At 38.0% G+C, this 24,754-nt stretch overlaps 1 protein-coding gene across 2 annotated transcripts in view; it reads left to right on the top strand.

Annotated features, from left to right (window-relative positions):
- adamts17 (ADAM metallopeptidase with thrombospondin type 1 motif, 17) overlaps positions 1–24,754 on the top strand; it is a 132,934-nt gene that overhangs the window by 21,907 nt on the left and 86,273 nt on the right. For both annotated transcript variants that reach the window (XM_027161129.2, XM_027161123.2), the window contains exons 5-7: positions 862–945; positions 2,580–2,737; positions 7,948–7,991. In XM_027161129.2, the coding sequence (XP_027016930.1) occupies positions 862–945; positions 2,580–2,737; positions 7,948–7,991 (286 nt within the window). The remainder of the gene's footprint in view (positions 1–861; positions 946–2,579; positions 2,738–7,947; positions 7,992–24,754) is intronic.

Genomic DNA, 24,754 nt, shown 5'->3' with positions numbered 1-24,754 from the left:
AGCGCCCATCAAGGTATAAAAACATTTTGGACCCCCCCCCCCCCCCACACACACACACGTACACACACAGACACACAAACACCCCCCCCCCCACACACACACACTCTCAACCAAAGCAAAAATTATTATTTTTTTTTTCAAGTTTTATTCAAATCAATTCAGCTCAGATTCTTAATCTGGAACAGTATTTTACTCTGACAACCGTTTATCAGATGGAGGCGAATGTCATGCCAGTGGACTCATCATTTCCATGCTTAGTTCTCCTCTTTCCAGCACCGCCATGTCTCCTAAAGGCCTCCTCCTTAGCTCAAGCATTGTGCTCATGTCTCAGCCGAACGAGGACGAGGCAGGGTGTGATTTAGCTCAGACTTCCATTCGTCCGCCCTCGGCTCTTTCACTCCTCATTGTTTGAGAGCAACGAGGACACCGTTGTGGAAAATATTCCTCTTTTTCATGTAAATGCACTGATTTCAACTTTCTCCTTGAGGTCCTTCCTTTCCAGATGTTTATTCTTTATTCTGTATGCTCATCAGGCTACTTATTTGACCTTATAAATATTGCCAGCTGTGTCTTTTTTATCCATAGCTGTCAAAAAAATTGTTTTTAATCTAATGCTTGTGAAAGATAAATCTCTTCTCTTCTCTTCTCTTCTCTTCTCTTCTCTTCTCTTCTCTTCTCTTCTCTTCTCTTCTCTTTTTGATTGAGTTTAAAATAAGTAAATGAGTATTGTTTCTGTATTATATTTAACACATATATTATACCCCATGACCTCTTCTCTCTCTCTCTCTCTCTCTCTCTCTCTCTCTCTCTCTCTCTCTCTCTCTCTCTCTCTCTCTCTCTCTCTCTCTCTCTCTCTCTCAGGTGTATAACATGTTCCAGCACCAGAGTCTGGGAGTGAAGCTAAACATCCGATTCACAAAACTGGTCCTCCTGCATTCCCGCCCAGTAAGTGCTACTTTTGTGACCCCTCTTGACAGACTTGAACCCATGACCTTGAAATGCACTAAATCTTTCCATGGCAGCAATCCACCTTTCTTCCTGTTTTATTCTCCTCTTCAGGGTTTTGTGGTTTGCTGTGTGTGTGTGTATGAATGTGTGTGAATCAGCCATTGCTTTCCAGCCAACAAGTTCTATCTAAAAAAATACAATACTGAAGACTAGAAAATAAAACTTAATGTTGCCTTACTGATTAGTTTACAGATTAGAAACCGTTAAATTTTTTGCTCCACGTTGCTTGTCCCCAAGAAAGTGATTACCTATCAGGGATGGCGAGGGTATCACATGAACCCAATTTTCTTCTTTCACAAGACCAAGTCATTTAACAGCTGACCATGCTTGACGGAGATTCCTTTTTGGTATTAATATGTTAAATAGTATTGCTAATAAAGGAGGCAGTAGTGGCCTCCTGCCACTGTTGGGCAACCGAGCAAGGCCATTAAATCTCCCTGCTCCAGGGTCGCTGTTTCATAGCTGCTTCTGCTCTCTGACCCCAACCTCCTCATATGGGATATGTGAAGAATAGGATTCCACTGTTCTGTAACATATAAGTGGCGATAATAAAAGCGTCTATGCCCCAATTTTATTATCATTTCACAAGTGCTTATTATCTCTCACTTTCCACATGCTGGCCTGTCACTTTGATTGGGTTGAGGATCAACAGTAAGGTTTCTCATCCATTGGCCATGTTAGTGCTAGGTGATGACTGTTTTCCCAGTGTTATTGAGTACTTGGATTCTAACTTGAAAAGGGAAGGTTAACGTGTAGTTCTCCTGAGACAAGCCACCAGATAGATCCTCTGATCCAACTGCCTAGGAAGGCTGTGCTATTTGCCCAATTTTGTTTACATGATTTAACAGAAGCCACAAGCCAGGTTGAGAGATTAAAGCCATCTTTTATTTATTCTTTGGCTGTTCAAGGGTTTGAACTCATGATCATTACATTAGAGAGAAACCTTAGACAGATGGATGACTTGGAAGCTCAAGAAGTCATCCTTAAAAAGAAAAGCTCCTTTTTTTTGAAGCTAGAATTCTTGGGACTCCTGGTTTTAACATGGATGTGTCAAGGTTCTCTCTCTACTTTTCCCCTCTCCTCTTTGATGGACCTCTCATTGACATTGACACGTTAAGGGCTGTTTCAATACTTCAATCACCTCAACAGAAGTTTGTGAGATGATTTCTTGGAGAAATCAGTGGAAATGCAAGACGACAAGGTAATTGCTTAGACTACATTGTTCAGGGAGGATGTACATGCTGACTGAAAAATGTGCTCTTGATTACACCCCCATGATGGGTGTCATAGCTTAAGAGAGTGTCAAAGGTGAGAGAAGTGAAGTAATGCAAGAGTGGTGTAAAGATTTGTGTATATGACACCTTTCTCATGCATTTCTTCCCCATAAGGCTAATCGTTTTATTAATGAAATGTGAAGGAAATCACACTAAGCTATATATAGCAAGGTGTCTTTTGTGTTAAAGGATTTTGAAGACATGGAGCAACCAAGCTAGTTCTGCCAATTGAAATGGATAGACTATTCGGATATACTCAAAGTAAAGAACAATGACTCTGTCCAATTCCATCTTTAGAAGAAGCTGAAGGTCAGCCATCATGGAGAGAAAACACTGGAGAGTTTCTGCCACTGGCAGCATGAAGAATTTGGAGGGGCTCGATATTTAGGAAATAACCAGGTCCCTGGCGGCAGAGATGATCCACCACCCATTGATGTTGCAGTACTGGTCACAAGGTAATCTTTTTTTCACCTTTTCACCATGTTAATCTCATTTTTTCACTTTCCCCTCATCATTTCACCTCTTTGATGCTTGGCCTCTGTCAGCGCCAGGCTGTTTTTAGAGGATTAGAACACTTTTTTCTCCCATCGTTCATTAAGCCCTAATTCAAACCCTTCAGTAGGTCAGCCATGATAGTCCCTAATGAGCCTATCATTTAGCAGTCCGTCAGCGAGACAGGTTTGTTCCCAATCTTCCTCCTTTGCCACTGCAGCCGTTCGCTTCTGGCAGCCAAAATAGTTTGCTCTTGGTGTCTCCCGGATTAGGTATTATTACCTTGTGATAATTTTGAGAGCGGCGGGAACAAAAAGGAATCCTTTTGTTGAGAACGAGGTGGTCATGTTAGCCTGTCAGATGCTATCCGTCTTCCTGGGCCTGAGGATCCAGTGGGGGCAAACAGCGGTGGCAGACAGAGGGGGCTTTTGTTTCCACCACCTCAAGGTTGAATACGATCCACTGCGTACGGCATAAGGGCCTCACTGTGAGAGGAGGCAGCATGCAGGATCAACATCTGTTGGAGCTCTAATGCCAGGAGGGCTCTGGTCAGCAGGAGTCACAGTGTCAAGGTGCACTTTCAGTTTGTAGGCATTACAGACAAAAATCACAGCAACTATTTATTATTACCTTACACATCTCACACCATATTGTTATTTACGGTTCAGAACAATATTATTAGACTTATTTTTCAAAAATGATGCTTGAATTATGCAAAAATAGTGTAACTCGAACCATAGAGTTCGGTTTTGTATGTAATTACCTCAGTGCAGCCTGTCATTTGAAATCAAAGATTATAATTGAAATATGCAGTACAGATGTACAAAGAGGGCACACCTACACTAATTTAGAACAGATTTCTGGCTAAGCAGCGAAAAGCAAAACAACAGGGCTAGTTTAGTACAATACATTTTAAAAGACTATGTCTTTTCCTCCAAAAGACATACATAACTAATTCAAATCATGGTGCAGATGAATGCCAGATGAACCACACAGAAGAACTAAAAATGAAAATTCTTTCAAGAATGATTTGTTAAATTTATCACAACACATTTATGGTGGACTTCAGCTGGTAAAAGACTGATGTGTGTTTTCCAGTGGTGACACGACAACATTGATTCATCCCTTTCAAATCTTTTACATCTAAGGATAAGATAAAAAGCAGGGCAGCTGCAGACTGGCGGAAGTGATTGAGACTGGGAATGATCGATGTCTTTGGGACTATAAAGGAACCCCAAAAGAATGTCTCTGAAATTTATCAAAATATGTATAAGACCCTTAATTAAAAAAAAAAAAAAAGTTACGTTCTAAGCACCCTTTATATCAATGATTTTTTTTTTTTGCCTTGATGCCTCTATATCTATATTTTATTTATATTTTGCTGGTGTGAGTCATCACCAGGCTTGTACACAGATATGTTTGATGATATTAATGGCATTAAAATATTAACTCACTGTAATTTGTCTGTGGCGTTAGCATCGCTAGATCTTCCTGAACTTTAATTTTCATGTCATTTTACACTCAATTTTCTTTTTTAACCCTTGTATGGTGTTCGGGTCTGTGGGACCCATGTTCATAAACATCAACAGTTTTAAAAAACTTTGCTTCCTTTGCAAAAATTTGTTGATTTTTTCCAACTCATAACTTGATTAAATTAGATTTTTTTTTAAATAACATTTTATTAAAAAATGTGATGTACTAAAGGTAAAGAGCAAATATTAACCATTATCGTTTATATTGCTTGTAACTGGGATGAAGTAAACATCTGTAGAGTATTTTAACATAAAATTTTTGATTGTGTTGAATTAAAAACCCCAAAATGCAGCGGGTCCACCAGACCTACGAACACTGGCTGAGTAACAAAAAATACGAACAACATACAAGGGTTAAAATAATAGTACTTAACAATTTGTGCATAGAATACATAACATTTAGTTTATTGGTAAGAAAAGTCCAAGGGTATAGAATTGAGATATTAGATATCAAAGAATTGTTAAAATGTTTAAAATTTGCAAAATTAATATTTTGATTTATCACATTCATGTGTCAGATGATTCCTGTTCTGTTAATACAAATGTTGCTGTTGACCTTCTGCTGCTTCCCGTTCTGGGTCACCACAGTGGATCACCCAAACCACATATTTAATTTTGGTGGTTTAAGTTTTATGCCCGATTCCCTTCCTGATGTAACCCTCCCATTTGTTATCCCTGCTTGGCACGGACACTGAGAGTGACTGGGTAGTAAACAAACTCTAGCCACGGCGGTGAGAGCGTCGGATCCTTCTGCTAGACCACCAGGGGTTTGTTTTGTTTATACAATTAATTCATTTATTTTTGCCCCATTTTTTTTAATAGCTATACCGATCCAGATACATTTTGGATGGTCTGTAGATTTTCTGTAAAAATATTTTTTTCAGTATTTAAACACATTTACTACTTTATTTATTTACAGTATGTACTTTTTGTATGGTAATCACGTCTGAGTAAATCTCTTACTCGGTGGATCCTTGTGGAAACGAGTGGTGATTATCTGAAAAGGCACTCAGACACAAATGCACTTGAGATTCTGCTGTGTTGTTCTTTTACTCTTAAATTGTTCATGAGGTCAAACGTGACTGGGGTGTTAAAAAAATTGCCATCCACTGATAATAGAGAGGCAAAATCCCACCCCTGTTTCATTCTGAATTGTAACCAAGTATTTTTCAAATTGTAAACACGTCCATACATCGGGTTATTGCTGTACTCTCTTTAGTTTAGTTCAACAGAATATGCATTATTGTAATAAAGGTATTTTCTGAAAATACTTGTTAAATCTCAACCCAATCTAGAAAGAAACTGGGGTGGGGTTTTGCTCTGCTGTTATCCGTGGATGGTCACATTTAACAGTCAACACGCTGCTCGTGTTTGACCTCATGAACAATTTAAAAGAGTTCAACACATACACATCAGAATCACAAGCGCATATGCGTCTGAGGGAACATGAGCCTTATTTCATCTGATAAGTATACCTTTATTGCCATGATACATTTTATGATAAACGAACCACTTGTATTAACAGAGTACAGCAATAGACATTAGTAAAAGATGTAATGATACTAAAACCTAAAAAAAATGGAATTTGTACCTCATGTTCAGCATTGAATTTCTTTGTTATTTTACACTACACTGTGGTGTTCAATAGCTCATATGAATTAAGATACTATGATGTTCTTACAATACGGTTAATTTTTTTCACCCAAACGTTTATATCTTTAAAGTAAATGGTGATGTAAAACCCATTTCTGCTCCAAGTGCTTGTTCATAAACTTCAAAAACTTAAAGACATTATCTTCAACCACTAAAAGTCTGTATAATGTTATCCAAACTGAGGTAAAAACATCTTACACTGAAAGCTAACAGTGTTCCAACTAATTCATTTCAGATTTGTAATGATAAAATAATCTTTTGTTGACACTGATTGAAAATGTCCGATGACAATGGAGCCCCAGTGTACTGGTAAATTAGGGTTAAGCAGGAAATTAGAAAGATGGATATTGATCAGTCATTTAGGACAGACTGAGTTGAAGCTTTATCACAGTTTTCATTATTAGTTTAGTATACAAAGATTGTAACATTTAAAAGTGTAAAAAATTAGAAATCATTCAAATCAAAGCCTTTATACGTTGTGTAACCCAGTAGCTCCCTCGATTTTGTTGTTGCTGTTCCTCTGACCAGTTATTTCCTTATTATTCTCCAATTGTACAGCCAGACGTACAGCCCTTTAGTAATCATCCTGTCCAGCAGAACTGGCCAGGCCTCGTCACCTGTAAGTCAGTTCACCGTCAGAGCTCAAAATAAGATTTTGGTTGAATCAAATTACAGGGTTTGAGTGTCCCACTGCTGCCCACTTGCAGCCTGACCCTGCCAAGGAGAATTACAAGGGGAAGCAGTATAGACGGATTTAGCTTCATACCATCTGTGGCTCTGGAGACATTGATGCTGGTCCATGGAATATGACAGTCGAAGGCATACAAGTGCTTTTTAGCTTCCTTCTCCATCTCCTCCTCTTGTACCATCTAAAACCCACTAATTATAGGGTTTGAAGACCACCACAAAATGAAGTTCATGCCAACTTTTTTAATGTATTGTTGACAGTGTTTCTGTAAGCAGCGTAGGAAAGAGGAAGGTCAAACCTCAAAGGAACTCTGCCTTAATGTGAGGTAGTGTTGTCCTGGTTTTCGGCCAGAAGGAAAACAGCTCGAATTTAAGACGATCTCGGATGTGAAATGTTTTTGAAAGGGAGATGCGCTGTCTGGTATTGATTTGACAATTCAAAGCGATGCAGCCTTTGAATCTGTTTGAAAGCTGTCTGATGGTTGAAGGGAGTTAAGGGGGTGAGGGGCCATTTTCTCTTCTTAGCAAGTTTCTGGATTGAATCCAGGCCTGGCTTGGGTCCCGGTAGAGGTGCCTGCCTATCGCTCAAAAATTCTCTCTCTCTTTCTATTTCTATCTCTTTTTGTGTTGGCATAGCTTCCCCTCTGGCCTGGTCGTGGTCTTGTGGCATTTCAAGATGATGATGTGAAGCTGTTCACACCCTGTTCTGTTAATGGACAGCAGGTCATGGGAAAACGGTGCCCTCAGAAGTGTCCCTTATTTTGCACACCACTTTCACTGTCTTTGTTCTAAGGAAATTAAATTCTCAGCCTAAAGACTTTAGATTTATAGCACCAACATGCTAATGTGGACATGGGGGTGGGAAATTGAGAATACAGATGAGAATTCTGGTTAGAATATTAAAGTTTATTATGTATTTTGGAGGTTTGTCATGGATGCTGAACAATCAAGATATAGAAATTGTCTGATCACATTAGAAAAGTGGTTGTTCTACTGTATGTCGCTGGCTTAAAAGCGATTTAGTTATTTTCTTTTCTCTTACATATTTAAATATTACATATACCAAGGACAAGTTTATAAGGCCATTGATACATTCTTAATTTAAGCTTTTTACTTTACCATTTTTATATTGCCAGGCCCTAACAAGAAATCACTCAAGCAATCAATTGCATTAGCTAAAGAAAACACACTCAGCTAGTTAACACAATGTTAATGATCATAACCCCTGTCTTCACTGCATACATTCCTGCTTAAAGGATCCGATAACATGCAGTTTCTGTCTCCTTTTTGTATTTTTTCAGGACAGATTTCTGTGTCCACAAAGATGAGCCCTGTGACACTGTTGGTGAGTTAATACATTTTCTTTCTTTGTTCATTTTTTTTTGTGCTCAGAAGCTCTTGCAGTGTAAAAATCAGCCCAAGTATGCTCCTGGTTAGCTCTTTCTTCTGAGATGGTTTTCTTCTTCTTAAGTGCATTGCCAGACCTGTATGAGTTATGAAGGTTAGATATGCAGTAGACAAATATAAAATTTATTAACAAGAAAAATGTCAAAGCTGCTGCAAGGTCCAGTGTTGTTGCTGCCTGGAAATCTTATTGTCTAGACTAAAAAATGGTACACATCATGATGTAGTAATGTAATGCATTTCTAACTACTTAAGTGCATTAATATGGACTAAGGGAAACAAACAAGTACATGATGCAGTATTGAGTATGCAGTATTGATGATATCCTCATGCAGTATTGAGTACATGATCCTCATGCAACTGGAGGTTGCATCTTGTTCCCAACCTTGACTAAAAATCAGCAATGTTTCAACTGTTGGATGTGATGTTCAGTCCTCAGGTTTAGAATGACTTGCAGGTGATATACTCAAAGCATCAAGGTGTCTGGCATCACCATAAAGTATGCTATGTGTACTCATAACCTCCATGACAAGTGAAAGCTTTGATTGCATTGAATCGAAAACCTAAAATGTTTAAAATATTTGAATAGTAATCTGGTCAATATTTCTGTTTCACAAAAAAACATATGTAACACTTTTAAAAATATTCCCAATGAATGAGACATGGAATTGTCTTGAATGCTTCATGCTGTATTTTACATGGCTAGCCTTCGCATGCATCTTGAACCGTATTGGTTGTTTTGTTTTTTTAATGTAATAACACATGCCTGTTGAGCATAAAATATTCATCCATCGTTACTTTAAAGAATGCCATTTTTGCTAGAGTAGAAGTGCAGAATAATTTACCTGAAAGAATATATTTCTAAAAATACACATTATAAGACAACTTTAAAGCAAATGAGAATTGAGTGTATGATTTTTGCATTATCGAAAAAAAGACACAGTAATGTATGTAAATGGGCATCATTCAACATCTTTTTTATCTTTGACTTGAATTGTGCATCATGTTCTTTGTGCTCTGGCTGTTGTGTGCTGGGAAATACTGAATAAACTCCTGGGCTACTAATTTGTCCACCCCATAGACTTTAATCAAATCTTTTAATAATACATATCGAGAAATATATTTGAGATATTGTGCTTTTACTTATACACAGCGAGTGAGTGGTGAGGTGGTTAAAAATGCTTCTTTGCTATCTTTTTTTTTACCACAGTAGAACTGTTCGGGCTTTTAAACGTAGCCTTGGGTTACTTAGTTATTTGATTTAAGTCTTTCAACATTTCAAGAAAATCAGCATCATGGTACACATCAGCGAGCCTTTGTTTTGAACTTACCTACATGGGATGGGATGTTAGATGCCACAGATTTTTCCTGGATTGGAATAAAGTCCATTTGTAGCGAAACCTTTGTGAAAGACTTTACCAGGATTTCCTGGCTACAATTATGGACAAACTGTACTTTCTGATCCAACATCATAAAACCGATTAGGGTTTAAAATCAGATTAGACTAATCTTTCCTAAGCATGGAGTGAAACATTTGTATGTACAGTAAATGAATTTAAAAAAAAGAAGCAAATCTTTTACATGTAATAGGAATAAGCTGAATGCTGCATCCAGTAATCTTCAGGTTCTCTTATGGATTTCTCTTATGATAAGCTGTTTGGGACTTTGATTTATTGATATGGACTAAAGTTTGTTTGTTTGTTCAGGATGGAAACCTATACAGTAAGTAGTAATTGAAGCTATAGTTAAATCCGACTTTAGTTCAAGTTGTTAACTATTTGCAGGAACGGTTAATTTTAAAGACCATTTATTTAAATTAAAGCAAAAAAAAAAAAGCCGATATAACTGTCTTTATTTGAGCAACATTGGAGAAAAGCGTTTCACTTCTTTCCACAAGTCACCTTCAGATGTATATGAGGGTTGATTAGGGCATGTGCTATGCATATGACATGCTAATAAGGGACTTTTGGGTGGGAGTTTGCATCTGTGCAGCTAAAGCTGATTCATCATTCACGCTCAAATCACTGCTAGTTTAGATGACAGTTTATGAATCAGATGCAAATTATTCCCATGCCATTCCGTACACTGAAGACTGTACACTTGTTTGTATGTAACTTAAGTAAAAAAAAAAGGACACTGTCTCAAATCCACACAGGTTGCCCATATTGAATGACAACGCCAGACTTCCCTTCATAAAACAAAGTGCATACTCTTCCTGGTTGGTGGCAGCTGCTTCATTCTGGTCCTCGGTGTAAGGGGGTATTTGTAAACAGTGAGGAGTTTTTATCTCCTGCAAAGAGAGACAGATGTCTTAAAGTCCTTCAGTCCATCCAGTCTTCTCACAAAGCAAAATAACAGCATGCTGAAATGTGTCTGTCTTCAGAGCTTAGTGAAAATGAGCAATTGCAGACTTACAGCCACGTTTACATGAGCCATTCCCCAAGGATTAAGAGATGTGTTATAAAAAAAATGGCATCAGTTGGAATGTGGAGATTTGAATCACCTCTATAAAATTCTGAAGGGTATTTGTTTCTAGGAGTGTGTGAATAAGAGTGGGGCCAAGGCAGAGCGTGTCGAGTTTGTATGCTGCAGGCACAAGGGCTTAAACAAGCTGAAGGAGTGCATTGTCAGAACCCTAGAGCTTGACTCGAACATAATTGATATGGCATGATGGAACCGGCTCGGTCACAGTGGTGCTATTATGCAGACACAAAAACACTACGCTCTTGAAAAAGCATGTCTGCATGGACGGCTCTCCTCCTGGGTGGCCAATTTTCCCTAAAGGGAGGACTGACAGACAGAGATGTAGCCGTCCTTCTATAGTATCAGACAGCCAACATTACCCTGTCAGAACATGTTAAACTAATCCAGCCATTTCCACTTCAAATTACAACTACCTTAATTTTTGCTTATGACATATATTTTTGGATGAGTAGAATTCTAGGATTATGATGTTTGCCAGCTGTTTTACTCTATATGGTCATCTAGAAAGAGTTTAGGATAACAGCTTGGCTCAGATCTGGCAAGACTCCATCTGAAAGACAACAAATTGGGATAAAGAGCTAAAAATTCACTAAGGCCCCATTATGGAACAGGACCAAAACAATGAGCTCATAGATATCAGGTGATGGAAGTGTTCTCTTAGAAAACATACGACTCACAATTTATGCAGGCTGTTCTTTAGTAGTGAATTGATTGAATTTGACCATAAAATGGTTTGAATATTGAATAGTAAATTGCTTAATGTTACCGTTCCACAAAAGAAAACAAACATCTATAACCTTTCCAAGAAATTCTCTATGGATATGAAACATGAAACATGAAGTTCCTAATCTTATGTTCAGTATTTTGCATGGCCTGCTTTTGCATGCTGGAACTTTATTGTTATTTTTATGTGATGTAATAACATGTGCGTTAAGCATAAAATATAAAATATCCAACTCATTGTTTCTTAAAAGAAAGGCAGAACCGCTGCATATTTTAACCAGTGTATTCATGCACATTAATTCCTTTGGAAGAATTTCTTCATAATAACAAGTAAATATTAAGTTTAAGCTAACTTTAAAGCAAATGAGAATGAACTATAGAAAATAAGAACATCTTGTAAATGTCAATCAAAAGGTTAATTGTGTTATTCTTGACTTGTATGAGGATTTCCTAACACAATCCAAGAGAACTTTTGCAAAATGGACACTTGACAAAACTGCAATAATGCTTCAAAAATACATTCTGAATAAGCATTAAGCCCTTTGAGCGAGGCTTTTAACCCTTTAGTGCTACAGGGGAGACAAAATGCTTTGTCTTTTGCCTTTTTTAGCTTTTTTTATGATTTAAATCATTCAGAACATAGCCAATTATAAATGAGGTTACATTCTAGAATTGCTCAGATTATACAATGGTTAAAAGCTCTTTTTACAATCAGCTGTGGACTTGTGAACATTAAAGTCACACATTTGCATCTTAAAAAGCCAAGACAGTATAGTTTTTCACTTTGGGGAATCATTTACATTTAATGACTAGTACAAAGTGTAGACATTTTTTAATGGAATTTAACAGAAAGTGCATTTGCCAAGATAAACGTTAACAAGGGAGTTGCTATGTGTGAATTGGTGAGTAACTGCTAGGGTTAAACATTATAAGTTGTGTAAGTGGTAGGTGGTGTGAGTTATTTTAGTTTGAGATAGATCTATTACTCATCTTTCAAGCCAGTTGTCACATTTATCCAAAATTTGTCCTGTCGAGACTGTTAGACTGTTGAGATATGACCTGACGTCTTTCAGGTATTCTCATTGTTCATGCACAACTACACTCCAGCTTTGACCCTATAGCTGTTGTTTACCTTCAGGTGTAGGTCGACAATTGATTCTTGACTCGAGGAAACGACACTTGTAAGTTAGATCATGGACTTATAAAGTGGTCAATCATCTGCACCTTTGGCCAAAAGTTTGGAAATTAGGCTATTTTTAGGGTAATAAGAGTCTTGTAAATGATTACCAACATTTAGTCCATATGGTGAATTACAGGAAGAGAGACTGTCTGATCAGACGATAAAGTAAAATTGTCCATGGGTTCATGCTAGACTAAGCATGTTTGTGATAAATAACAGCCTGGGCTTCAACTAAATTCATTCTCTTACCATGCTGTACCATGTATCTATAACAGGAACCTAGAATTTCCTTCTGTAAGTATTCCCTATGCCTTTTTGGGACTGTTCCACAATTGGTGAAATTACAACTTGCAACTACAATAGATTTCATTTGAGTTATACAATTCAATTTACACAAAATCATACAAGTCGTGGACAAAAATATCCCAAACAGGACAATGACCCTATTTTCAAAACTACACAGGAGTAAAACTAAAACCATGTACATGTCTGGGTTAGAACGACTCGGTCCTAGTCCAGACCTTAATCTGAGAATCAGTGGGCCAGACTTGAAAATTATGGTTCACCAACATTTCCTATGCAATCTGACAGATCTTAATCAAATTTGTCTGGAAGACTGGGTGAAAGTATCAAGATGCAGATGTTCAAAACTTATAGAGGTATATTCTAGAAGAATTTCAATATCAGTATATATATATTAATATAAGATCAAGACGGTTAATAGTTATGCAAGGTTGCTTAATGTTATTAACACATTCACCTAGATGTAAGATGTTGAACATGTACCTGGGTGAGGGAAAGCATTCATACATCAGACTAAGAGCTTTATTAAATGTCAGCTGGTAACAAAAGATCTAAAAACCCTTTAATCAGGTAGATCTAACTGCTGTAATTACTCACAGAGAGGAATTTCCCTTCTCACACCAACAGGAAGGATTTTCCAGAGTCGGGAATGTCTCATCCTTAGTTCCTGAAGATCAAAGTTATCTACAAGGAGATGTAGTTTAAATAAGGCAAGATAAGCTCACCCCTGAGGGTGCTAGGCTGTACTAAATGTGGATGTAGACGGCTTTCTGGGTCTTTAAAATCACTTATCCAGCTTTGTATTTTTGCCACAAATTGATTGTCAAATCATCTTTGATCAAGTACAACCTGTTATGTAAATTTAGGAAAAAAGAATTCTGTGGGTGTACATGGGACTTATATCATTTCTGCTTCTGTTACAGTGATTTTCTGATTTTCCTCATTTGGAAGAACTAGCTCGTCAGTATACTACACTATTAAATAAAAGAGTTCTTAACTTCAGTATACTGATCAAAACCCAGGGTTTTGTTGCCCAGAAAACTGACTAGACTAAAAGGTGGGAGCTAATATAACATAATAATATATAGCCAGCTAGTCAGTTAGATAAACACCATAATAGAGATAACTCAAAGCAAAGCTTTATAAGGATTGCCAGTGACTTTGTAGCATCAACAAGTCGTTTGTGAACCTTTCGGCTATGACCTGTCCTGTAACGTGTTATTTGAGTGTGACTGTTGTCACCTGAGATGAGTAAATGGTGTTTATGTAGGAGGTCACACCTCAGCTAATATTTGTAATGTATGTGTAATGCAGCAGGTGGTGGGATTTTTGAAGCCGTGCTACAGTTACAGCATTGAGGGAGAACACATAAATTCACTTAATAAAAAAAAAAAACTATAGCTTCTACAAATAAAAAAGGCCAGACTTTTGTCTATTGTGCACTGCCACATTGTCTCAGCTCCACATGTTGTTGATTGTGTCTGTAATGCCACACCAGAGCCTTTGGCAATGCTATTTTTTTTTCTTCTGGCTAGAAGAACAACAACAAAAAAATCTTTTTAATATCACCATCTTTAATCTTTAACTTTTTAATATCACCATGTCTGCTGATTTGCCCTCCCCTTCTTCAGAGGGTTATCTACTGATCCTGAATCCATCAGTGAAGAATAATTTCCTAGTGTTTAATTATGTCAGTTGCATTATAACTGGTGGATACAAACAACCATGGATAAACCAAAATGCATAATTTTACTGTGTTTGCTTTAACACCCCAGTCATTCCTTTACTCTTGTCGGAGTCCTTACATATCCTAACAAAGATGAGGGTTGTTTGGTTCCAGAGAAAGACTCTCTGTGAACCACATCTCCCTATTTCATCATGTTCAAATTTGCTTCAATGAAGCGGAGATGTACTTAGCTGCAGCTTGCTTCTGCGAAAACGTTTATACCCCTATCAGCTCACGTAATGTATACACAATAATACAAGATCAAAAAGTGGAAGAAAACATCAGAAAAAATAGAATTACAAAATATAAAGGTAGAAATACAGTAAAAAGGAGAGTAAAGACACCTTGGCCTCAGGAGCCTAAACAACATTTCACGAATAATCTTTGATCAGCACTTGAAGTGAATCACATTCACCTTTTCATGTCATGCCAGAAAGTGACATTTGGGATTTGAGTGTAATAGCCACAGCTTCCTTTCCTCTGTTCTCTGCTTCTACTTAGCATATAGGGAAGAGAGTGAGGCCTGAGAAATACAATGCAGCACAGGACATGGTGTAATCTGACATTTGCTTCAGTGAAGCACCTCCCTGGTTTTATAAGCTCCCCTGCTGGCTGGGTTTATCCTGAAGTTTCCTGTTCTGTGAAGACTGTAGAAACTTTAGGGCTGACTGTGTAGAAGGCGTCAGCATAATAACCTCGGGATATTGACCAAAGCTGTTTGGAGTGCTTTGGTCTTCTTCTTGGCAGTTTCTTCAGAGCAACACTCATTGTATATGTACATTATGCAATCTTTCATTCACGTTTATTCACTTTCGTGACCGACAAATGAGGCTGAACCCAAACCACGCAAAGAGCAGTGACCTCAATGGATGTCCACGGCAGTGATTTGGTTGCTTCCCTAATTCCCTCCTTCCCCAGTGAAAGGCTTTTGATGGACATCCCCCTCTCTCGCTTGAATTTTTTAAAATAATACATTTTTCTTCATGCTGCAGGATATTTAAATTCGGTTATATTTGTTTAATAACCAAACCCCGATAGATACTTTTCCAAAACTTGTCCCAGACATGTTTTGATTGGTCTTGGTCATGATGCCACATTTATGTGTGTTCTCTAAAAAAACTCTATGGCCTTTTTGGAACAGGTGTATTTATACTGAGATTATGTCACACTTTAATTGCATACAGTTGGTCTCTGGTCATCTGATTATGTCACTTGTATTAACATTGGCTCCACCAGAATCAATTTTGTTGTCTTATGTAGCTCACTGTCTTTATATAGCACTAGGGTCCCGGAGAAACTTTGTTTCATTTCATTATGTACTGAATTACCTATATATGATAGAAATGACAATAAATAATACTAAATAAAAATAATAATAATACCACACTGCAATGAGGATGTATACCTATTTAAGGCACTGTACTGGCCCATCCTGTCCTAAAAAGCTTAATGGTTAACTGGATGGTTCATTTTGGTACAAGTTAACCTGGTAGAAGGATATTTGTCATTTTTGGTCTTTATAAAAGTCCTTATAAGATGTCTTCAATCATGTTCTGCCTGAAATTTAGATTTTTTTAATGCCTGGAAAAAAAACCCATATTATTCATGTTTATAACACCTTTGTGCTCAAGGGAGAAGCAGGAGCTGTCTGGGTTTTGAATACACAATCTCCCAGATTTTCTACTGCATAATCTTAACTGCTGAATATATTATTGTAGATGTTTTTCTTGCAATACTTTCAGGACTGTGAGTGGCAATGACAGTTGCAGTTACTTGATTATAGGCCTGGCAAAGACTTCACTACTTCACTACAGAGGTCTAGTAGGTAAAGGAAGGGGCTATGAGTAATCCAATATGAAAATAAACCAAAACATGTCTCGAAAAATTAAACGCATAAAGTCATAAACCACTGTAGTGTCGAAACACCCTTCTACCTTCAATTCTGAGAAGCTGAACGGAACACTTCACCGTTTTCAAGTGTCTCTAATTATAGCAGGCATGTTGCTCTAATCAGGCGAAATGTCAGCCAGCTGAGCACATCAGCCATGAAAATGAATGACAGCGTTTTACTTCAGCCTTAGTGCTAATTGCAAATGCCACAAGAAAAAACATTTGGTCTGTATCTTATTTTCTGTCTGGAGTGCATTTGAATACATTTCAAATAAGCAGGCATTGATGTGATGCTACATACTCTTACACAAAGTAGTTCCAACTATGCCCCTGGATTGCATCTATCTGGATTGAATGCCCTAGACTCTAGACTATATAGTCAGAGGTTTGTGGATACCTGACTATCACACCCACATGTGTTTGTTGAACATCCCATTCAGTCTCTTTGCTGTTATAATAATCTCCATTCTTCTGGGCACCTTTCCACCAGATATTGGAGTGTGGCTGAGCAATAGTGAGGTCTGGTGATTGTGGTTAAGGTGATGTTTGATGAGGACGCCTGGGTGCAGTCGGCATTTCAGTTCATCCCAAAAGTGTTCAGCGGGGTTGAGGTCGGAGCTCTGCACAGGACACTCAATTTTTTTCATTCCAACTTCTGGCAGATCTTTTTCATGGAGCTTACTTTTGCTCAGTTGCATCGTCACTCTGGAGCAGATCTGGGCCCCTCAGTTCCTGTGAAGACATGCTATACATCTGTGTGGTTCCAACAGTTTGGAGAAGGCTGGTGTATTGGTGTGATGGTTAGGTATTCTTGACAAGCTTTTGGCTGTGTGCTGTATACACAATTATCCATTAGTAGGGTTTCCTTTGATAAAAGCTTCCAAGTCAAACCGGTATTGTGGACACAGTTGGATTGCCATTCAAAATAATATTTGAAGAACAGGATGCCACACCTTCACCAACACAGAAGCCACACTTCCTCCATTGGGAAAAATACAAGTATGTGTAACTGTTTGCAATGTTTTCACACTATTTCTGCTAAAATATTTGATGTTGAGATTTCTTTGCTTTTTGTATCTTTTAATGGTTATATTAATACTTATGCAACAATTAGTTCTGGTCCACTAATTTGATTGGCTGCATTCCAACAGTGCTTACATTGCCAATTAACACACTGGGATGCAATCACAGCTCTCGTTTGTGTTCCCCATGTAAAATTCCTAGTGTGAAACTGTTACTACAGTTGCGTTAGTAGTATTAGCACCACCATCAGCAGACACTCTAGTTTTCAGGAATATATCTTTCGGCTTAAAATATGAAAGTTCGTCACTTGCATGACATTTGGACTTGATAATGAAAAGGAAACATGTAACAAGAACATACAAATCAAAATGAGCTAGATAGCTAGCCAGCTTGCCAACCTGCTATAAAATGAGTACGACTTATTTGGGCTCCTGCTAGCAGAGCAAAAAGAAACAGAACATGTGGTCATATAGTATGTGAGTGTTACGGTTCAGCCCGGACTTTTGGCCTTGTGCTTCTGTGTCACGTGTCTGCCCCGCCTTTGTTTACCCCTGTCTTTACACACCTGTTCCCTATGTGTTCAGTGTACCCTCGTCCTTTGTCCTGTCTAGTTCGTCTGTGTTCCTGTGTTTTATGTTATTAAAACCTATTTATTTAATGCTATCCTGCATATGGGTCTGTCTTCCTCCTCCCGGTTGCGACAGTGAGATGTTGCTGGATATTAATTGCTTGTATATAGAGCAATAAAAGAGATATCACATTCTCAATCATGTGGTTGTACTGAATATCAGCACAGTTGTGATTAAATGTAATGCCCAGATAATGTTATTTGAACTGCCTCACACCTACACATGCAAGTAAATGGAAGTATATTTCAATAATATATATAATTGAATGATATTTAGTTTCGAATAAAAATGTAACCGAATTCAACCTTCAAGTCTGTTACCAGTTAATCATTTTTTGTAGCCCATTAGCTTCAATTTATGTCATAGCTTCAAGCTCCCATCTGTTCAGATAAACATCTGGCTTGATTTCATTCAATGTATCACTTTACACACACTGTGTATGCTATAGTAATGCTTGCCTTCCGTTTGTTGCTTAGAATTACTGTACATGGTTTCTATATACTATAACATGCTATGAATGGTTTCTCGTTATTTAAGTTATGTCAAACTAAATTTCATATTTACTATTGAACAGTCATAATCACAATCCATAGTGCAACTAAAAACACAATAAAATGAATTAATCCATTGTCTATAAAGAAACTGGAAACATGAGCGAGGGTCAAAATAAAAAAAAAAGACAATGCAGAATTAAATTATGCAAACCAACAAATCCAGCCAACGAGAAGATATATTTGGGATATACAAAAACCATAGGCCAGGGGTGGTTGGTTGACCAGAAAAAAATGACCAGACAAAAAAAAAAGGCACACATAAAAGGCACAATGTAAAAAATACGCAGGGAAACACATCATGAAGTGTTGTGCTTTGAGAGGGCAATTCATGACAATGACAAAGAAAGTAAAACAGCTTAGCTAGCTCAGCCAAACTAGCATGTGTGTGCAGATTTAAATAAATAATTTGCTGACACTTTAAAATTGCCTTACATTGCATTGGGATAAAAACACCCCCGGCTAGTTATTATTGTCTGTTTCTTAGCTTGCATGAACAAAATGAAGTGGTTTACCATTTCAATGTTATCAGTTAGGAATCTTATGGAAAGCAAGAAAGGAAATGTTAAAACATTGTGTCACAACCAGAGGAGGAGGACAGACCCGTATGCAGGATAGCTTCAAATGAAAGGGGTTTAATAAATAATGAAGACAAAGTCCAAAAAGACGATAACTGAAACAATACAAATGACGACACTTAACAACGACTAGACATGACGAAGGGGTAAACGTAACTAATGATTCTCACTTAAATATAAAAGACAATGATGACACAATAAGGATCAGGTGTGGAGACAGGGAGGGGCGGACGAAGGCGGGGCAGACACGTGACGAGGAAAATAAACAAAAGGCATGTAGCCAAAAGTCCGGGCTGAGTCCTGACACATTGGTAACTTTTGGAACTATTTGTTTGTTCGTTCGTTCGTTCGTTCGTTCATTTATTTGATTTTTGAGCACACATTAAAACAATGGAATAAAAATTTTCCAGGCCAAAGAAAATCTGTCTGGTGTGAGACATTAAACAGACACAAGACCCAATACAGACATCCAAGCATGAAGGCATTCTTTTTACACACCTCGTATCTCTGATATCCCGGCTAAAAAAAGAAGTGGATGTTTGATTTCATTAAAAGACACGCTGGTCTCTGTGCAATGTTTCTCAAACAACCACATGCACACACACGCGCATGAACACACTCACACACACGACAAACACACATCTGTGAGGTCATGGAACATGGGAATGAAATGCTCCACTTGCAGCAGACCTGCAGCTTTGGGAAGTCGCAGTCAAAGGCTCGTCTGCCTAAAACCTCCTCCAACAACGTCTCACTTGAAAAACTTCCTGAGCCTTTCTGCTCTTCTATGCAAAATGTGACCTAGTTTCATTTTTAAGGAAAACTTTCTGTCTTTCTGTCCCTCATGAGAGTCAGCATTTCAGGAGAATAAAAATTGTGACTCTTGTCAATGCCCTGCATATTTAATGTGCCCAGGCATTAAAAGAACAATGCAGAGCAAAGTCTTGCCATGTATGGTGTTATTCATTAGTTATCTCAATGCCAGTATGAAAGGATTTGGATTGTGCTGCCTTTGGGTGACTTTTTTCTGAAACACCACAATGCACATTTTAATACTCGGGATGAAATGAGTAAAAAATGATTCATTCCACGGTTTAATTATGTGATCTGATTGATCAGATGGTGCTAACATTTGCACGGGCTTGAATTCAAATCATATTTTTATACTGATCGCCTTTTTCTAATTCGTTATTGTTTCTATAGTAACAACCCGTTTACAGTGGCTTATATACTTGTATATCAGTGTCAGGACTCAGCCTGGACTTTTGCCATATGCGTGTGTATGTTCCGTATCACGTGTCTGCCCCGCCTTTGTTTATACCTCCCCGTCTCTACACACCTGTTCCCTCTTGTTAATTATGTCTATATAACCGTGCCGCATTGTCGATGGCAGCGCGGAATCATCGTCAGTGTATTCGTCAGTGTTCGTCGGTGTATCAGTGCTCATCTTTTGTTCCTGTTTTATGTGTGTATTTACGTTTATTACACCCTAATCATTTGAAGCTTTCCTGCGTATGGGTCTGTCTTCCTCCTCCCGGGCTGACAGAACTTAAGGATAATAAAAAAATGGATTAAAATGTACAGTATTTATGTTTTGTTCATGTATGAAAGGAGTATCCAGTATCAGAGCAGTGTAATACTCAGAAGGTTTGTAAAGACAAAGCACTTTGTAATTTCTGGATCTTTTCAGCATGCCAAGCAGTTTTTTTTAATTCACTTCAAAGTGTTTCATTTTAAGAGAGAAACAAAAGAGAGAGTGGTTAATGAATGATGTTTCTAACTGCTAAAACATAAGCGATAACAGGAACTTACTCGTCTTGACATTCTGAAGCATTACATGTTATGTTAAATGGCTATGAGTGATGATAATGTGTCATTCGCAGGGTTATGAGAGAAAGAAAACACTTTAATGTACGCTGTTATAGAAAATGATCAAGGTAGAACCCCACTTGGCATCTTGCTGCATCACCCCGTTGTAACAGCGTGTCCTGTCAGGTTTTATTAAAGCTTCCAGAGTTCAGATAATACAAAAATTCAACATGATATTATAATTAAATATTGTGTGAACTGCAGCTGTGTGGTATATTTTATTTGACAGGTTTGTTATGATATGAACCAATCATAGTATATATTGGGAGTGAGACAGGTATACACTTTGGATGGATTGGATCCATCACACCATGCACACAAACACACACTTTTCAGAGATATTTTATTCATCTGAGAATTTGAGGGATAAGAACCTTACTCAAAGGTCCAACAGCGACAAGTTTGCAGTGGTGGGAATTGAACACACAAACTTTCGATCAGTAGTCGAAGCACTCTACCTCCTACAGTCACACACTCGTTCACTCCTAAGGGCAATTTATCTTAGCCACCGAGGTGGGATTTTTATTTTGTTTTGTTTTGTTAGAAAACCTGGAGAAAGCCCTCACGGACATTGGAAGAACTTGCGAAACTCCAAAGTCTCAAGGTGAAACGAGAGACTTTGACGGTTATGCAACACACCACTGTTCCACCCTTATATATAGTGTATAAACACAATATTAATTGTGATCTGACTAGTCACAGATTTTGCAGATAAGGTTCCGGGTCTATACGTTTGGTTTTGTTCTTAAAAAAAAACAAATAAACTTTACACAACTGCACTTAATGGGATGCTTTTGGAGTTGGTACTTTAGAATGGCCCAGCTGACTCATTCTTCCCCAGTGGTGTGTGTGTGTGTGTGCGTGTTTGTAGGGGGTGGGTCTTGGCTTTTAAAAAATTCTGCTGAGCTTGTAAATTTAACACAAGAGGATAAGGACTAGTATTGTTGGACCCACGTGTGTGTGGCCAGTTTGGATTCTGATCTGGAAGTGCTGAGTAGGACAGAGTAGGTGATCACACACTTCAGTAATTTTATTTCATTGTTCCCAGCTTTCGAAGTTCAAAAGTTTTGGCCTCCCTGAATACTGCGCTTTGCCACCAATAACACAGACACACATTACCTCACAGCCTGCGAACGGCCAGCGACTGGGGTGTGTATCTGTGTGTATGTGTGTGTGTTCGTGTACGTGTACGAGGGAGAGACTTACGCTTTGCTTTTCAATGTACTGAATAATGTAGCCATAGGGAATATCGTGGCGCGAAAAATGCATGCGTCATTTCACCCTAGTTTGTCATGATTTGTGTGCTACACAACAGAAAGATTCAAGATTATTCAGATTTATCGGCCATTTATAAACACAGGCCTTGGAATACATCCTTAGGCATAGTTGTACAGGTTGTGCGAACGGTATTTCTAGGCCTTGCTCTTGACTTGAAGCTGTTTACGTATGAGATATGGCAGTGTGATATATTGTCTGGTAAATGTTATAACAGCATAGGCGCCTGGAATATTACAGATCACATCCTGAGTAGAGTCAGCTGTTAAACACAAGAGTTTCTGCACGTGTCAGTGAAAGTCATCTTTCACATGATCCAAATTCATTTGGTTAAAATAACACAGGCACGTCTTGATCTAGAAGGCTTCACCAGCATATTCTAATCCCAGTACGGAGCAGTATACAACAGACCACCAGAACTACATTCTTAAGATATGCTACATGAATTACATGCTTATTCAATTCAACTGTATTTCTGTAGCACTTTTAACAATGAACATTGTCGCAAAGCAGCTTTAGGAATATAAAAATTCAAAATAAAAATAGCTCTGCGATTTTAATAAAATGATACAACGAGCACAACAAGTGACGGACAAAGAGAAACAGACAAACACGTGTTATTAAAAGAGAATCTGCTTCTTAAAAATAAATAAATAAACAAACAAACAAACAAACAAACAAATAAATAAATAAATAAAACACTTTTCAGAGTGTGATTGTTAATAAAATAGAAATCAAAATAAAGTATTTATTGTTTCTGTGCAGCCCGGTATAAAATGACCCACAGATCGGCACCGGTCCCTGGTCCAGTGGTTGGGGACAACTGATGTAAAGCTTTTTTTTTTTTTTAATTCTGCACAGACACATAACTGTAGCAACCGAGTGTGTTAAATGTTCCTGGCTTTTTTTGTGTGTGTGTTGATTGAGAATGTGTTAGAATTTATTATAGTTGTACCATACTGTATATACAATGGTGCTAAAGGTTTTGTTGGTGCCTCACTCTCCCAGAGAGTGTAATCTAAATCCGAGTTTGCTATCTGCATTGATATTTACATCTTCTCTCTGTGTCTATGCGGGTTTTCTCCAGTTTCCTTCTTCCTCCAAAACACATGTCAGTACAAAACAGTATGTGGATTGGCTATGCTAAATTGAGCCTAGATATGATGAGCGTGCATGAGGATCGGTGTTTTGGTGTTCCATCCAGGGCATATTTCTAGCTTCTATACCCAGCATAGGCTCAGGATAAGCTCACTGCACTAGGTTACATGCAGAGATAATAGAGAAGTAAAAGGTTATTAAGATCTAAATGCAAGTCAGAAGGTTTTATTTTATTGTCAGGTTTATAGTAACAACCTACACAAGTCTAATTGCGGATATAAAAAAGTTTTTTCATCTATTTAGAATCTGAATTAAAGGTTGTATTGGCCAACTATGTTTTACACACGGGATTACATAAGGAAATTTGTACTGGCTGTTGGTGACCCTCAAGAGTACAAACTTAAAATAACAACGCAATGCATTTAATTTAGGGGAGCACGGTGGCTTAGTGGTTAGCACGTTCGCCTCACACCTCCAGGGTTGGGGGTTTGATTCTCGCCTCCGCCTTGTGTGTGTGGAGTTTGCATGTTCTGACCGTGCCTCGGGGGTTTCCTCCGGGTACTCCGGTTTCCTCCGCCGGTCCAAAGACATGCACGGTAGGTTGATTGGCATTTCTGGAAAATTGTCCGTAGTGTGTGAATGTGTGAGTGAATGAGAGTGTGTGTGCCCTGCGATGGGTTGGCACTCCGTCCAGGGTGTATCCTGCCTTGATGCCTGATGATGCCTGAGATAGGCACAGGCTCCCCGTGACCCGAGGTAGTTCGGATAAGCGGTAGAAAATGAATGCATTTAATTTACAGACAATCCTATACAAAATACCACAATAATGTGTACAAGTGTGATAGTGTAATAACAGTAGTGTACACATATGATAGTGGTTAAGGTGTTGGACTACTGATCGGAAGGTTGTGAGTTTGAATCCGAGGTCCACCAAGCTGCAACTGCTGGGACCCTGAGCGAGGCCCTTAACACTCAATTGCCCTCAATTTGTGTAAATTGAAATGAAAAATTGTAAGAAGGGTGTCTGATAAATTCTACTTAAATGTATATTTAGTATAGAATGCTGTTTACTGTAACATTTTTGGAAGGAGTCTCAGGGGTAAGGACTTTGTTATAGCTTTACCTCCAACTGGTACACAGTGTTTTTGCACACTCTTGATGCTCTGTGGTTACAGACTTCTTGTTAATATATATATTAGAAAGAAAAAAGGTGAAGGAATGATTGTTTGTAGCTACTGTCATGTAAGCGATAACAGCAACCAAATTGCTTAGCTACATCATTATACATAACTATAAAGTGATAAAAAAAAAGTGTGTTTTTCTTTAATAAATAAAAAAGTGATACTATTGTAAAAATTGATTCCAGGAGTAACTT

Source organism: Tachysurus fulvidraco, chromosome 2 (genome assembly GCF_022655615.1).
Source record: "Tachysurus fulvidraco isolate hzauxx_2018 chromosome 2, HZAU_PFXX_2.0, whole genome shotgun sequence".
Lineage (NCBI taxonomy): Eukaryota > Metazoa > Chordata > Actinopteri > Siluriformes > Bagridae > Tachysurus > Tachysurus fulvidraco.
The sequence above is the reverse complement of the archived record's forward strand: the minus strand, read 5'-3'. Positions and strand labels throughout refer to the sequence as shown.